Consider the following 17,229-nt stretch of genomic DNA (forward strand, 5'->3'; position numbering starts at 1 on the left):
TACAAACACAACAAAACATAATATCCTTCTGCATAATACGCATTTCCACTTTACATAGATTTAAAGAGAATACATAAAACTATACCACAACTTGCGGAAAAGTACAATCTTTCTTGTCGAAGTTTCAACATACTCCCCCGCAAGAAAACTTATGCCTACATAATTTACAATAGTCCTGTTCTTATCAATACCTTTCTGGCTTCTGCAGCTATCTGAGCTGTCCTTCTGCTCAGGCGGGTGCTGACTGAATGTCATCTATCACAGGATTAGTTTCCCTTACCTCCTGCCATAGCTCTAAGGGGTATAACTTAATTACAGGTCTCAAAAGCTGCCTATGTACCATTCTTAGAGTAGCCACTCTTAGTCAGTTGCCTTATCTGTGGGATCCAGAACTCCTGTCTGACACTCGCCACAGTTGCATTTATACCCATATGAGCATTAGCACCATGATGTTCTTTAACAATTACCTGAGTAACATAGCAACTCTTTGGCAATAGTATGGGAAACTTAACAAATTTGGGTAACTGTGCGTGTTCTAGTCTACCCTTACACCTTATTACCCTGTTGTCCAGGTAAAGATTCAACTGGTGTACGAGAGCTAGTTTTGGTTCTCTTACCCCCTTCATCAAACTCTCGCATTCCTCTTGGAAAAATTCCCTCTGTATGATGGCAATGGTCTTATTCTTTGCCTCTTGGAGTTCTTCCAAGGTCAGTTCACCATGCCTCTTCATACTGGTTGAACTCCTACAATTATTCAAAAATAGTAGGATCCATGCTCTGGTCGTATAGACCTTTTTAACCTTGCAGAATCTCTCCCAATTCAGCAAGTGAGTATTACCGTTCAGGTTATCCCCTACAGTATTGACCAAAATGTTCTCTTCCATACCTTGCGCAAGTGATCCACCAACCCATGACCTATCTATTGGCCAAGAGGAATTTTTTAAGCAAGGGGGTCCCTCCCACCAGAAAGAACTATCCAAGATCATTTCTGTCCTTTTCCCACATGTCAACCAGTCACTGGGATTATCAACTGTAGGCACATAGTACAAGACTGCCTCTGGAAATAAAGAGTTTATTTCCTGTACTCTATTTTTCACAAACACAGGGAGAACACTTTTCGATACTAGCCAACTTAGGGCGACTTTACTGTCCGACCAAACGAACAGTCCTACAAACTCACCATTCTCAAAGGATTCTTTAATAAATTTGGCCATTCTTGCTGCTAGCAACAATGCCATCAATTCAAGTTTTGGAACAATTAATTCTTTAATGGGCGCTACTCTTGCCTTTGCCATCATTAAATAAGAGTTTTCATTCTTAACTCTATAGGCTACACAACCATATGCTAACTCACTGGCATCGCAGAATATGTGAATACTAGCCTTTCCTAGGCTAGTATTCACATATATCAAGACATTTTCTAAGTCTTTGGATAACTCAACCCATTGGTTCTGTAATGGGTCTGGGAGTTGTTCATCCCAATCCAGTCGTTGCTTCCACAAATTCTGCAGGTATATCCTAGCCTTAATAGTAACAGGTAGAAGCACTCCTAATGGAATGTAAATCTGTGCAACAGTTCTCAACACTTCTCTCTTAGTCTGGCTGGACTTATTTGTCTTAGTCTGTTGTAATGTCAAGGTATCTTTTTCTTTGTCCCAGTTCAGACCTAAGACCTTAGGAGTTGTTTGGTCTCTGGCACCAATCCCATAATATTATGCTTTAGCAATAGTTTGCAACGAGTCATTATTTCTCATCCATTCTTTCAGATATAAATGTGCCTGTGCAAATATCTTATTTGCTTCAAAGAAAAATTCACCAGTTCATTATCACCATTGCTAGTGAACTGCAAGTTATCTACATATAGTCCTCTTTTTGTCCTTTCTACATCATCTTCTACCATAGACAGGTGTTTCTTAATCGTTGCATTCAGCAGAAAGGGAGAACATGTAGCTCCAAATAAAACAAACAACTAAACTCTAAACCTATAGACTAACAATTTACTGTTAGGGTCTGTTGGATCTTCCAACCATAAAAACCTAGTATAGTCTCTGTCCTCCTCCTTGAGTTGCATTATTAAAAATGCCTTCTCTATGCCACTAATACAAGCAAACGATTTTGTTTTAAACTGTTGCAGAACTTTGAGCAGGTCAACTATTATATGTGGTCCTGTCCACAAACAATCGTTCAAGCTTAACCCACCTTTCCCTTGTCTAACCGAACAGTCAAATACTATCCCAATAGGGGTTGTGGCACTGTCCTTTTTAACACCATGATGTGCCAAGAAATGACAGTCTTCTGTTTTAAAATATTCCACTCTCTATGTATTTCCTATCCTCCTGATCCTTCAAGATTTTCTGGTAGTGTTCTAGATACTGAGTGTCCTTCTGAAACTTGACACACTCTTGTTTTAGTCTGTTCAAAGCCAACCCATAGTTGGAAGTTAATCTCCTTTTATTGCTTTTCCAAGGCAATTTCAGAATAATAGTACTGTCAAAGTTCTCTAATACTTTCCGTTATTTCACTGCAGTCAATACCTAAATGATCTAAACTCCATAAACTTTCAAGATCTTCCCTTGGATCCTTTAACTGAGTAGCCCCTTCAGCCATAATTATGTTGTCAGTTTCCACTGCCAGTTTTAAAATGGAAACATGAGTCTCCTTGGTGGGAGGAGAACTACATGTTCTTGTTACCATGTAACCGAATATGGTTGGTAGCAATGCTAAATTTTAAAATTTCCTAAACCCTGGGTGTAAGATGTTGTACACATCGTCAACCCCTATTAACAATTCAATAGGCTATTGTTTCTCTATGGGTAGATCAAAATCTTTATCAGCCAAGCTGATTTTCATTTTACACAACAACCTTAAGTTCTTCTTAACGCTGAATTTCTTTGTATATTCTGGTAGCTCGTGTACCACTATACAATCCATATTTATTAATCTACCCCGATGAGGTACAGCGATGTTCACCATTTCATTTTCCTTAACTGGTGTAGAAGTTAAGTAACCTCTCAATGATATGTTTTCAGCTCCCTTGCTTTTATAGTGGAGTCACTCAAGAGCAGATTTCTTTATAAATAATCTCTCAGCACAGGTATCTAACAACCCTCTTTTCCGCACAATGCGACCTCTTTTACCCTTTAGGGTTATTGTGGCTGTAGGTAAGATTGACTTCTTAGTCGTCTTATTTCCCTGTCCGGTATTTGTCAAAGAGAGAGTTCCAACTTGTACCCCACCCACCTTAGATTTATTTGGCTGGTTTCGATTGCATATAGCATTATGATGTCTAACAGTGCAGCCGTTATCACAACCTTGCCTGTCACAGTCGGAACTGAGGTGTTTATTGGATGTGCATATGAAACCAAACCCAGAGTTCTGAGTCATTCTATCTTTCCTCCTCTGGTTACATAGGATTTACAATGTGTCCATATGTGGTTGCTTCTGCAAAGTGCACATCCTTTTTTTTACCTGGTTTGCCTTGGCTTTGTTTGTACTTTCTTTAGGCCTTACCAATTGTTTTTTTGGTCTCACAGATTGCCGTTGTTCTACTGCGAAAGCCGATACTGTTGTCAATGTATTAGCTTTTGCTGGTTCAGTCTGTAGAAAAGCCCTTAAATTGTGTATTTCTTCTTCAAGATATTTTTTAAAGGTGTAAAATTTCAGGTGTTTCTTCTTCAAGATATTTTGTAGTTTGGTGTAGAGCAAGATGGTATACAATTTACTCAGTTCCAGCCTTTCACTCTCCAATGATCTTATGCAGCATTCGAATTGCACTCTAAAACCTTGGAGCGATTCTGCATCTGCCTTGGGAGTCTCGGTTTGGAAGAGTTTTCTAACTAAACACAACTTGGTTTCGTCTTTTCTGCCATAGGTCTCTTCTAACAGGCTCACTGCTTGTAAATATGTATCACCTTCTAATTTAAAACCAGATATCAGTTCCAGAGCCTCACCTTCCAATAGGCCATTCAAATAAGAAACCCTGTTTATTTTCAAAATCAGTACGTTGGTGCACTGATACTTCATAAAGTTCCCAAAATGAATTCCATTCCGATACATAACCATCGAAATGTTTGAGGTCTAATTTGGGTAACTTCACAGTAGCTTTATCAGGCGATACCAGTGCACTAGGTTCACCTCTTACAGCTAGAAGACTCGTGATGGAGGAGTTTCGTCTATGAATTTCACTGCCTACCTTTAGGCTATATTCTGCTTGATTCATTATTTGGTCAGGTTGTCCTCCAGGATCTGTCGGATCCAATATTTCATTATCCAATTCCCGATGCCTTGTAATCTTTGTTCACAGCTCTTCCGTTAACATGTGCAATGTGGATTTCCAGATTTTATGTTATTGTGTTGCATCTGTTGCCCTTAGTTGAAGGGTTGGCAACCTGAAAAATACAGCCGCAATCCACATTTACTGTGCTGGAGATTACCTGTCATCTTCCATTTTCCTTTCCTTTGTTTAGATTTGTTCTCACTCTGAAGAAGCTATGTTGAGTCCCAGACTATATTTTGTCTCTCTTTTTCTTGAGGCTCTTAGGCCTATATAAACGCAGGAGCATAACCTGATTCGTGATTTTATTAATGTGGATACTGTTTTCATATTATGTAACATCCATTGTTGTTTCAATAGTTTATTGGTCTTGTTTTTGTCAATAAATAGTCAAGGCGGAATGTTTTCATGTAAGCTGTTGAGGTCTGCCATAAACAGTTTTTATGATGTATGCTTATAAAAAAAATAGCGTTTTTTTAACTTTTTCAATTCTCCAACGATATTTATTAACATCTTTACTGAAGTGTCTATAATTCCCAGATTTTCGTTGTCATTACTTACATACATATATATATATATATATATATATATATATATATATATATATATATATATATATATATATATGTGTGTGCACACACTGACACACATACACACATATATAGGTGTATGTGTATATATATATATATATATATATATATATATATATATATATATATATATATATATATATATCATAACAAGAGCCACTGCTCAAATCACAGTTACTGGTAACGAGGGAAAGCACAGTGCATTTCATAATGTATTATGCCGACGCTTCACAACACTTCTCGGTTGCAATTTCAAGACTGAAAAAATGTGAACACCATATTACTCGTAATGACTCTTAGAATATTTTGACAAAAAATGCAGGTTTATTACATTACCTCCTAGTTCTATCAGCACTGTACCCAAGCTAAAAATGTATGTGAGTTTTCCTTTTTTACATGATGATAATTTCAGGAAAAAGCTAATTTATATAATACACAATGAATTACCAGCCCAGAACTTGAAACTTATTCCTAAGGACCCAGTCACCATTGGTTCCATCTTCAGATACAGAGACAAGCTTAGTCCATTGTTTGTTGTGTACAAATATATTTGCCCTAGATGTAGTCGAGGGACCTATGTGGGATGTACAAAAAAGGCTACTAAAAGTGCGCTTGGACTCTCATAGAGAAGTAAGTTTCAGGACAGGGAGTAGGCTGTCCAATCCAGAACAATCGAATATTCGAATCATTCAAAGATCTGTCAAAAGCACATATAGGCCAAAGATTTCCAAATTATAGGACACACACAAAATGAAAACGAACTTCACGCCTTGGAGTGCATAATGATAAAAAAAAAAGCTAGTTCCATCCTTAAACTCGTAGAATTCCTCTATCCAAATGTACATTACGTAACGGCCTGTTGCACTTCTTTAGTTTCTCGGTCACTATGTGTTCTTTTGTTTTTAGTTACTCTGAAGAAACCTGCTGGGTGGGTGTTTTACTCTGTAGTGTTTTTATGTTTCTTCAGTTAGCTTTATTAATTTTTTGAGATCTTTGCTATATTTTACTGTTTCTGGTTTTTTATTATATATATATATATATATATATATATATATATATATATATATATATATATATATATATATGTCTATATATATATATATATATATATATATATATATATATATATATATATATATATATATATATATATATATATATATAATGTGTTAGCTGAGCCATTATTAATATTTTACTTACCATGGAAACTCTCAAATATGACTGAAGGAGCAGATTCAGGTAAAACACAAATACAAAGTCTAAGCTGAAGGCCTTACTTCAACAGAAAAAGTTGCAGATAAACACTCAGGATCAATTAAAATCACATATATTTACAATTAACAATTAAATCAGAAGAATGGAGAAATTCGAAACAGACAGGTAAAAACAGTCCTGTCAAACAACTAAATTTGCAACAAATCAACCAAAAACAGAACATGGGAAAAATCCACTTTGAAGAACACTGTTGGGTGAGGGGCTGTGGTTAGGACCACGGCACAAGCACAGGGGGAACAGTTGATTCCACAGCTAGTCATTCCGTCTGCAATGGAGAACACATTTGGTTACTTACAAAATTAGGTAGCACAAATTAGGAGAATCGAGGGATGCACGGAAGGTGCCAGAGCAACTCGATTCTAAGCATGAGTAAAACACGTGTTAATTTTGGACATTTAATCACTGCACTACATAAGTCAGGTCTATGTGGGAAATGGTACTTAGGAAATGAAATAAATTTCAGTAGAATGATAAAGATTCGTGACTGATTCAAAACCTCACTTCTGGTACTGTACCTTTCTGTCTTCAGTGCCAGCATGGAGGGCAAGAATTTAAGGGGATTGCACTGTAAAAAGACAGGCTGCAAAACAGCCACGTGGGAAGGGTCAAGGCTCTAAGGGAGCGGGGTGAAAATGGCAAGTGTATGGATTCTGCTGCCGGGCATTTCTGAGGAAGTGCCACTCATACGCTGTCTTTTAAGACCTCGGCAGATTATTTTCCTCTTCCTTCCAGATGGCGTTGTCTATTCACTTGGCAGCCCATTTTCTATGTATCCCAGACCATGTGGCAGGTCACTGGCCACATGATGCCTAGTTGCTAAGGGTCAGCTGCTTTCTCTTTTGGATCAGTCTCCTCTGGCAAGGATTTGGTCTCCAGAAGGCATTACCTGGAAGAAAGGTCTTGAGCAGTCACTAGGTCAAGGAAGAGGATTAACAAATTACCGAAGGGGGGAGGAATGAGAGATTTCTTTAGGAAGGGGTGATATTTTCCCACAACCTGCCTTTGTTAGTCAGCTGTGTTATTAACGCTACTGTATTTGTTTCCAAAAAAAAATATGAAATCAAATCAAGTTTATGAGGGCTATACTGCACGTTGTTGCAAGACTTAGAGGGCGAGGTGGCTTAGAAGAGGCCTCTCTCGTTGCTTATATAATTTATATACATACATATATATATATATATATATATATATATATATATATATATATATATATATATATATATATATAGTGTGTGTTTGTGTAAGCTGAGCTGTTATTAATAATTTTTGCTGTTGTTTTCGATGCTAACAGAATATTAATAAAGATTTTAATAATAATAATTATTACTATTTTGTAACTTCTTTCTTTTTCTTTAGAAACTATCTTTAAACCGCGTAGTTTTGTAACTTTACAATTATATCAAATATTTTAATTATTTTACAGTTATTACTTTTTCTCGTATTAAAACACCAGGTTCTGAAATACCCATCTTTACTGTTCTCCAGTTTATTCTATTCGATTTCTATGACTTTTAAACATCTTTATTTCTGTTCTAGATTTTCCTCATACTCAATAAACTGGCATCCCAGCACATCCCTCTTCATACATCAAATGTTTGGCTTCCATCCGTTAGATATGTTGTGAATTCAGTTACGCCGGGGTTTATTTGTCTAAATGCTGAGGCTGCAATGCGACTGCTGTTATTTTCGAACAGTTTTACAACTGTAACAGAAAATGGAAATCTGGGTAGCTGAGTGGGACTCTCGTTTACTGATTCTGCCCTTACTCTCGTTGAGTTTTTGCTCACGCAGAAGCATGTCCATACACAATACCCTGTTCGGCTGCATCATGGTGGGCGAACTCAGGAACAATGGCTTCGAGCTGTGTAGGAATTCCCCGCACTGCTTTTGTTTTCATACATTGTTTACCTACCGGTTCGGCAAGAAAATGAAGTATTTACAGGAGATGAAATTATAAACTGATGTTGTTTTTAGAGGAGTCTTCAACTAAACCGCTATAATTCATCTCAGCAATAGTCCTCTGCAAATGAGGTTTGATGTTTGTCATGATCTCACTGAAGGAGCGCTCCTAGATAAGGTTATTATCTTGATCAAAGCTGACTTCTAGAGCGTATGACCCTGACTTTTTTTCTTCTCAAACAGTTTAGTGCCAGAGGCTAAGAGGGTCAAAATAAGAATTTATTCATTGCGAAATGAAAAAGATCTCAAAAATATTTTTTTTTCGTGTAGTGAGGTATATGGAAAAATAGAAGGACGGATTCTGTTTGTCACAGGAGGTAATATAGATTTGTAAGAAAAGAAGCAGGGAACTCCCCAACATGTTTTCCTTTCCAGACCCGTCGGCACTTCATAAGATGACTGGAATTTTATCGAACCGTAAAAGCTTAGGTTCTTGAAATAGCCCCCAAAAATACTGTGAACAACGTCACAAGGTATTAAAGAGAACAGTTCTTTAAAAACGAAGGAAGTTCCAAAAAGCAAGAACCTGTATTACAATTCACAACAAGAGAACTCCAGTGGATTAGCTTAATAAACACAGGGAAACCAAGTGTCGTCAATGATTATGAGTCGACTGACTGAAGGAGTTTTAAGAAGTGAATTGCCGAAGTTGACGGAAAAGCAGAATCCACTCAAGAAGAAAGTGATCTGCATTTGCCAAGCTTAGCTCTTCGAAAGGGAAGATGTCGAGGTAGAAGTAACTCATGCTAACATTCAGTATCGTAATTAAGCAAGCAAGAACCAGAGGGCATGAAAAGAAAAGTATATAGGAAGTGGAAACAAATTACAAAATGTGACTCCTGATATAACCTAACATTCCGGCCTCTAAAGATGATCATCAGAATTCTTCTCGTATATGGTGAAGGGGCTCAGAAGATGATAAAAAGACTTTGCGTGCATCGATTTTCTAAACAGAACTAGATCACTACAATTGCGTTTTATTCTCTCATGTTTGCTGGCAGCCAAGTTATTTACATTTATTTCTGAGCTTACCTACTGTATGTATGCCGTGAAACTGATATTTAATCTTTTGAACGGTACTCGTGTTGTTAGTTTGTATGAGAGTATGGTGAGCTTTTAAATTCAACAAGATTAGAGTTAATTCACGTGAAAGAACAAAAAGGATAAATCACAAAGTAATTCAATAAATACGTACGAGAATTACCCATCGTGCAAGCTTTTGTTCACGTTTGCAACGGAATCAAGAGCACTTTCTTTTATATCGGCAATTGAACATCAAATAGAACTTAGCTTTAGAAGCTAATGTATTTCGCCCTGTTTTGTTTAATCTTCTTTCTCAATCACTGGTTTCTCCTGTCGAATATTTTATCGTAACATTTCGTGTCGTGCATTTTAAACTGCATTATGTTGTGGACCGCGCGAGCCTTTGGATCCCGCTGTGTAGGGAACTATTAAAAAGATGTTCAGAAGTAGAAAACTCATTCCGCTGGCAATAACTACATTGTGGCCGGGATTGTTCATTGAGGCGTAATTGTTGCGATTGAGATTCCCATTGAAATGACGGTCCCGAGTTGTGTTCGTGATTTCCTTGCCAAAGATAAAAGCTTTCGCTTAATGCTACGCTCACGGTTTCCATCAGTCAGGTTCGACAGCCTCCTACTGTAGTAGTCACACCCCGCTGGGTCTGCAATGGAGGCTTGGCTTGGTAATCCTCTAGAAGTGACCAACTTCGGCCACTTCTAGAGCACAAACTACCGAGACTTCGTTCCGCCCGAGTGAGGATGGACGAGATGTTATTGTTTACCTTTTTCCAATTTGTTTATTGTGGTCGTAAAATTGGTTTCCCTCAGACGCTTAAATAGACATTAGCATACGTACCTACATACGATGATTGAGTTTTTAAAAATTCAGTCATTTTCGTAATCCAGTTGCGTATTTGGAAACTGCAGCTTTTGAATAAAAAAAAAAAAAACTACTAAAAGTATGCTCAGCGAACATTTCGTGGCACCAGGGGAACTATGTTTTCCAAATGTAGGAAACTGTGAGGTTAAACATTTGAAATTACCCAGTACCGAGACCGACACTGACCTCGCAGGTTTGTTACTTCCAGCTAGTTACTCGTTACTCCCGTCATCAAGTAGAGAAATCTACAGCGGGCCAACGTCGGTATTTGAAAGAGTATCCCCACTGTTGGATTGCGAAAGTCATGGCGCATGCCCAGCGGCGTCGGCATGCTGGTGAAGATGAAGATATTATCATTAAAGTCTTGACAGGTAAATGGTGATATCCAAACTAATGAACCCGGACGAGCAATCCGGGGTGCCTCCTTTGACAATGGCCGCCTTGTAAGCAAGAGAAAGACTAGCAGCGGGTTTTACGGGCTGTTACATGCCCCCGATCTCTCTCTCTCTCTCTCTCTCTCTCTCTCTCTCTCTCTCTCTCTCTCTCTCCGATTCCGCTGCTGTTCTAAAATTGCTTTTCTTTGCTCTATTTGAGGAGTAATTGTTAGGTAATACTTTATAAAGCGTTGTTTCAGGTAGAGAAGAGGAAGGAAACGAGAGAGAAAAAAGTGTCAAGTTTTGTCGTTGTAATGAATATCACGAAGAGCGATCATTTGTCGTTGATTTAAGTGTTAGTTTATGTGCATCATTTATCTGTAAAGATGGTGATAGCTGCAGGACAGCGAGTGCTCTTGCGAGAGATGATGCTTCTCATGCTGGCCCATTGTATGTAAATGTAATCTGTTCATTGTCTGCTCTCTTAGAAGTGGGTGCCTTTTTTTCGTCACAGGTGCTTTGAACCATTGCGCATATATATTTCCAATATAAACGTCATCTTGTCAAGGAAAATCTTCGAGGCGACAAAGGAAAATGAAAATATGACTTTTAGCAATTATTCCTAAGTAGTTAATAATTATCATTGTAGTTAGCATCGAATATAATGGCCACACTTGACACGTGCCACAGAGTTAAGGTCAGAGAGCTTTTCCAAGCGGAGAAGACGAAACCTTATTTAACGTTGTTCGAGAGCTTCCAATTATTATTTCTCAGACGGTTAGGAATTTTGGACGTCATTCATTGCGGTTTTGCAGGACACACCCGTCCATCTGTTTAACCCTTTGCCGATGTCAAAGAAGTATTTTTTCATAATGCATATATAACAGAACTAGTCATTCTTTTTAATGACAACATAAATTTCAAAAAGATTTTTGTCTACTAGTTCAATCATTTCACGCTTCAGTAACCCACTTGCTAGGTCGCTCTCTTTCTTGCAGATGTCAACATGGCTTAGGTATGCATGTTGTGGCGAAAACAGGTTCAGTACGGAAAATTATTCCTTACAGCTTTACTCTCTCTCACTATATATATATAATATGTTACAGTCAACATGCGTAATCAGTCATTACGCGTAATGACTGAAATTTCAGTCTTCACGCGTAATGCACTTAGGGACATTTGATCCCCCCAGGAGCTAGTACTAAACACGGCGAAATACATTTGACCCCCCAGGGACTAGTACTAAACCCGGCGAAACAGTCTAGGTGACTCACTGTTGACTGTAATATATATATATATATATATATATATTTGTCGCTTTCTATACACACACATACACATACACGCACACACACACACACACACACATATATATATATATATATATATATATATATATATATATATATATATATATATATATATATATATATATATATACATATATATATATATATATATATATATATACATACATATATATATATATATATATATATATATATATATATATATATATATATATATATATATATATATAATATACTCATCCTTACCATCGTAGCCAAGTGGACAATCGATTTCTATTGCTTCTTAGGCTGAAATACGTATGTAGAATCTACTGGTCACTTTTTACCAGATGCATGCATATGTAATTGTAATAGCCACAGTGCCCTCTTAACTTCTCGAATTCTTCGAGTAGATCCCACGTAAAAGGAGACTGAGTAACTGATGACGGTTATAGGCGCCCGTAGATCATGCTGAGGCTTCTGCAAGAGGTCTTAGTGATTTGGACGTTTAAGGAACGGTAACAAGTATTCAGTCTTGCTGAGACAACCGAGCTTCACTCACATTAAAAGCAGCAGTGCTCGATGAAGCCATTTAAACAAAGTAGCGTTCGCTTCCACTGGCTGCATACGTGAGTGACAATATTTTGCCAGTTATCGTGCAGAATATGTGAAACCTGTATTGCAAAAATTCATGGTGCTGTATATCACAAATATGTTGATAACTATCGAAATGGAAAGCTTTGTGCTCACAGTGAACAAAATGGACTTATTTTTTCACCAGGTACTGTACATAAGAAAGGTTCAATCAAAAGAACATGCCAACAAAACAAGCCCGGTTTTGGGGAAAATAATGAGTTTTCAATAATCTTTCACCTTATCTCAAGTGCCTATAAGAGACAAATTAATGACTTCAAGTTTGGGTTAAGTAGCATTTATTTTTACTTTATGGCTTCTTGTCCCCTTCTTCTTCATTTTTCTTTGCATCTGTTCTTGTCGTTGCTCTGTTTCTTTTCACATGGGGCTTTTTATGCCTTGAAGGCTTATTTAGCAAGTGTATTTAAACTTACCCTGATTTGTGCACAGAATACGAATAGGGATAATAGTAATAAAAAGAAGACGGATAAGGATAAGGAAACACATGACATGGGCAGTTTAGAATATCCTTCATACAGATTACACGTAACGTATTCTATTTCACATCTATAAAGGTATTCACTTTTTCTTGAAGGGACGCATGCGTAAGTGGGCTCATTGTCTCTGGCACTCTTATATATATAGCTAATGTAAAATACCTTACACAGTATCATCGAACATTTCCTCCAAATTGTTATGTTATTGGGGATCGCCAGGTCATTGTAGATGTTGTATGCTCTTGCCATAAAATAATGAAGGCTTTTACCACTCGGACACGTGGGATAATGACGCCTCTATTTATGGAAAGGAAAAGTATCTAAGGAAAACAAAAGGGATCATCTTCAGGAAATTCTGACATATTTGGTGAGATGATGCTTATCACAGTCATCGGTTGCACAAATACGGAAGAGTCTGTACAGGAGAACGAACGTCTTGATATTTTATCGATACTGTCCAGTTGAATTTATTTCTTTATTTATTTATTTATTAAGCTGTAATATGCCATTCTCTTTTTTTACATTGGCGTTCCCCATCTCTCTCTCTCTCTCTCGCAGATCTCATCTGTTCATTAAAACAAGTGGAGAAGTTAAGAAATAATTTTATTACAATTAAAATGCTTTCCTGGCAAAATAATCCCTCATTTTTAACGGTAATTCTTTTTTTTTAGTTCTATAGACAACAGATTTACGATTATACAAATGATATATTGATTACACACACACACACACACACATATATATATATATATATATATATATATATATATATATATATATATATATATATATATATATATATATATAATCATAAATCTGTTGTCTATAGAACTATATGTTTGCAACTAATACATAAGTTGACATTAATTTTCTTTCTTTTTTCACAGCGGCGATTCCGGCAAGTTGTGACTTTCAATGGAAATGTCAACAGAGGGCGCTTCGGTACTTCTCTTACAAGGTTATCGGACATTAACATGGATGGCATCGACGGTAAGAATTAATTATACTTTCTGCTGCAGTGGCGCTCTCTCTCTCTCTCTCTCTCTCTCTCTCTCTCTCTCTCTCTCTCTCTCTCTCTCTCTCTCTTGTATAGGAACGTTAATACAAGTTCGAAATTGCTATATTAGAGGATATAAAAGAGGATTTTCTTATAACTGATGGTCAGATTGAACGTAAAACCAAGTAAGCATGAAATATTCAAGGTAATTACTGTATATATTGTAGTTATGTAAGATTTCCCTTACTAGATTTTGCAATATAAAGTCCGCTAAAAGGTTCATGAGCCCATTATAAATCATTACAATTGTTCGTCTCCTCAGTCTTTTTTTCTTAGGTTTGAGTTTTATTTTCCTAAGTAGAAATATGTCTGTTTGTGTAAAAGTAAAGTTATGTTTTGTATGGCCCTGCATTTCCTTAGGGTAAAAGCCCTAAAGTAGAAAGACGCTAACTACACTGAATCATGTTTAGTTGCGTAAGTTGTGATAATTCGAGATTTTGGGCGTTTTCTGCGACCGAAGCGTTGTTATTGTAATTTACTGCAGTGCTTATTCTCGCACATCACGTGAGGTGTGGCACCGGCGCAAGCGAATAGTATGGCTTTCATACCACCCCGCCCCTCCTCCTAATTCAGTAGAATGCTTGAAAACGGTCATGTGCATTCTCAAGGCCTCTCATTCCGCGAAGGAGCGTCACTTTCATGTGATATCTTGGCCATCTGCGATGAGCCCTCAGCTCTGATGAGCAATCCATTGGTCACGGCCTCCAGGCCATATTCTCAAGTGTGATCAGCCCGAGGTCCTGTAGCAGAGGCCTGGTCGTGAGAGGGTGAATGCTCACATATGCGTATAATGATGGGTTTCAGACGCGTACCTGGTCGGATTAATTGGGCAGTGTGCCATGAAACTGCCGGTGAAAATGAGATGGTTTGGGAGCGATGAGTGGTTGTGGTAACAGACGAGCGCTACTGGCCCCTGTGCTCTAGACTTTATAGGGCTTCTTCATACGCCTGATGAAGAGATTCGAATTTTTTAACCAAATCGCCCGCATTTCACTTACGTTGATGAAACTTTATGGGTCTGACTCTTTTTGCCTATAAACGAATGTTTTAATGACATTCCATCATGGTTTTCATTCTTTTTCATTTAATTCGTAATCCATTTTCTATCTGTGTCTATTGAAGAAGAACATTTTTTCTAAAGTTGTGGAGATTGATGAATTGCGGAAAAACGACACCGTGTTTTCTTACTGTTTAATGTCTAACAATCCGAGCAGAATTTTTTGCATGTTTTTTGAATGTCTATCACCGTCGTCGCAAAACGTGACAGGATTCAGTCATTGAATATTATTGTGGGGTTTCTTTATCATCTCTCGTTTTTCACACTATTTTCTTATTACCTTCCAGCTTTGTTATTGGCCCAAGTTTTTTTTTTTATCGAATTCAAATAACTCAAATTATTTTGGATTATGATGTCCAGAGTTTATTTACGGCGCCGATTTGTGTTAATGTAGCAGCAAATACTGCAAAATCAAGAATGTATGCCAGTAATCGTCTCTACTTCTCTTCTTTACCTTCGTCAAGAAACGAAAAGAGTTAGCCATGAGCAGTGGCACGGAAACTGATCTTCAGCAGCGCCATATTCTATAGAGTAGGTGGACATCAGCCATGAATACCGTTTTGCTGTGAATGAGTTTTCCATATTCCCTTACAGATTTCGGCCCCTAGCTGCACCCACTTTTGAGCCTTGTATTTTACCTCCATTCCCGCTTATTTTCTTCAATCTTGTTGTCTAACCTCTCTAACTAGTACTTCATAGTGCAAATGTAAGGTCTTCTCTCATTTCTACCTGTAGATGCTTGTAATTCGTCTCCTTCATTTCCTGGAAAGCTTCATCTTGCAGACCAACCGCTAACTTCCTCTGTTCACTGTCTCCAACCCTGAATTTCCGAAAGGGTCCCGGTGCTTGGCCTGGCACTGGCTGACAGCCCAAATTTCATAAATGAATTCCTACAGATTTCGCTGTCGGAGCACCGTATGGAGGGGAGGACGGAAAAGGAGCTGTATTCATATACCATGGGTTTGAAATCAGGAGTGGTGAGCTTATAACCCAAGATATGAAGAAGCCGGCTCAGGTAAGATACTGTTATATATGGTATATAGTAGATACTTTGTATCATCTTTTTTATGCCCCTTGACATAATTATTCAAGAAGAGCACTGTTTGCAGCCGTTTCTAGGTTTTATATATATATATATATATATATATATATATATATATATATATATATATATATATATATATATATATATATATATATATATATATAATATTAATATATATAATGTTAATATAATATATATATATATATATATATATATATATATATATATAATATATATATATATATATATATATATATATATATATATATATATATATATATATATATATATATATGTTAACTGAATCACGAAAATATGAAACATAATGAATATATAAATAAAGATAAAATTCACGAAGGAAGGAAACACTGGAGTGCTACTGAGGCCTTTCGACTGCCTGTCGTCCTTTACTTAGGACGACAGACAGTCGAAAGGCCTTGCAGCACTCCAGTGTTTCCTTCCTTCGTGGATTTTATCTTTATATATATATATATATATATATATATATATATATATATATATATATATATATATATATATATATGTATGTATGTATAAAGTGTTTCCTTTTCCTTCGTGGATACTTCATATATATATACAGTATATATATATATATATATATATATATATATATATATATATATATATATATATATATATATATATATCAGGGTGTGTAATGTCTTTCAAGTATAGCATGAAAGTAACCAAGATAAGTCTAGTTCTTAGATGTGAATGGGGTTGTGACGTAAACAGGTTTAGGAAAGAGAAATTATTTTAAGCACAAGAATCTTGCAGACAAAAATGAAGTACGGACAGAGACGGACACCCTACTGTATTAACTGCATGAGTGTTGTCGCCAGAGACTCGTCCATGGAAATGGCAAAGTTGGTGACGAGGATAAGAGAAATGCTGCAGGCTCTAATTTATGCTTATTAGAAAAACAGAGGAATTGCTAAGTTAAGGCCGTGTAATTGAAAAGGATGATGCACAGCTGCTTAGAAATATAGGAATTCGGGACTAAGCAATAATTCGTCATATATTAAGCTAACAGTGAGAGCTGACCAGCTATGCCAGTAAACTGAAGTTTACGAGAGTAAAGGATAACGGGACAAAAGACTTTTAAAAAGTGAAATATTTTAAAGACATAAATTGTTAGAACCTCTGTTAAAATAGTATCAGTACCCTTTGAAAGAATGAAAAGTTTTGAAGCTGCTGCGAGTCATTGTGAATCGCCGATATATATATATATATATATATATATATATATATATATAT

The 17,229-nt window shown here is 36.8% G+C and overlaps 1 protein-coding gene across 4 annotated transcripts in view; it reads left to right on the plus strand.

The window, feature by feature from the left end:
• LOC136837170 (integrin alpha-PS2-like) overlaps positions 1-17,229 on the plus strand; it is a 753,892-nt gene that overhangs the window by 715,229 nt on the left and 21,434 nt on the right. For all 4 annotated transcript variants that reach the window (XM_067101841.1, XM_067101840.1, XM_067101839.1 and 1 more), the window contains 2 exons: positions 13,680-13,782; positions 15,803-15,921. In XM_067101841.1, the coding sequence (XP_066957942.1) occupies positions 13,680-13,782; positions 15,803-15,921 (222 nt within the window). The remainder of the gene's footprint in view (positions 1-13,679; positions 13,783-15,802; positions 15,922-17,229) is intronic.

This window comes from Macrobrachium rosenbergii, chromosome 58 (genome assembly GCF_040412425.1).
Source record: "Macrobrachium rosenbergii isolate ZJJX-2024 chromosome 58, ASM4041242v1, whole genome shotgun sequence".
Lineage (NCBI taxonomy): Eukaryota > Metazoa > Arthropoda > Malacostraca > Decapoda > Palaemonidae > Macrobrachium > Macrobrachium rosenbergii.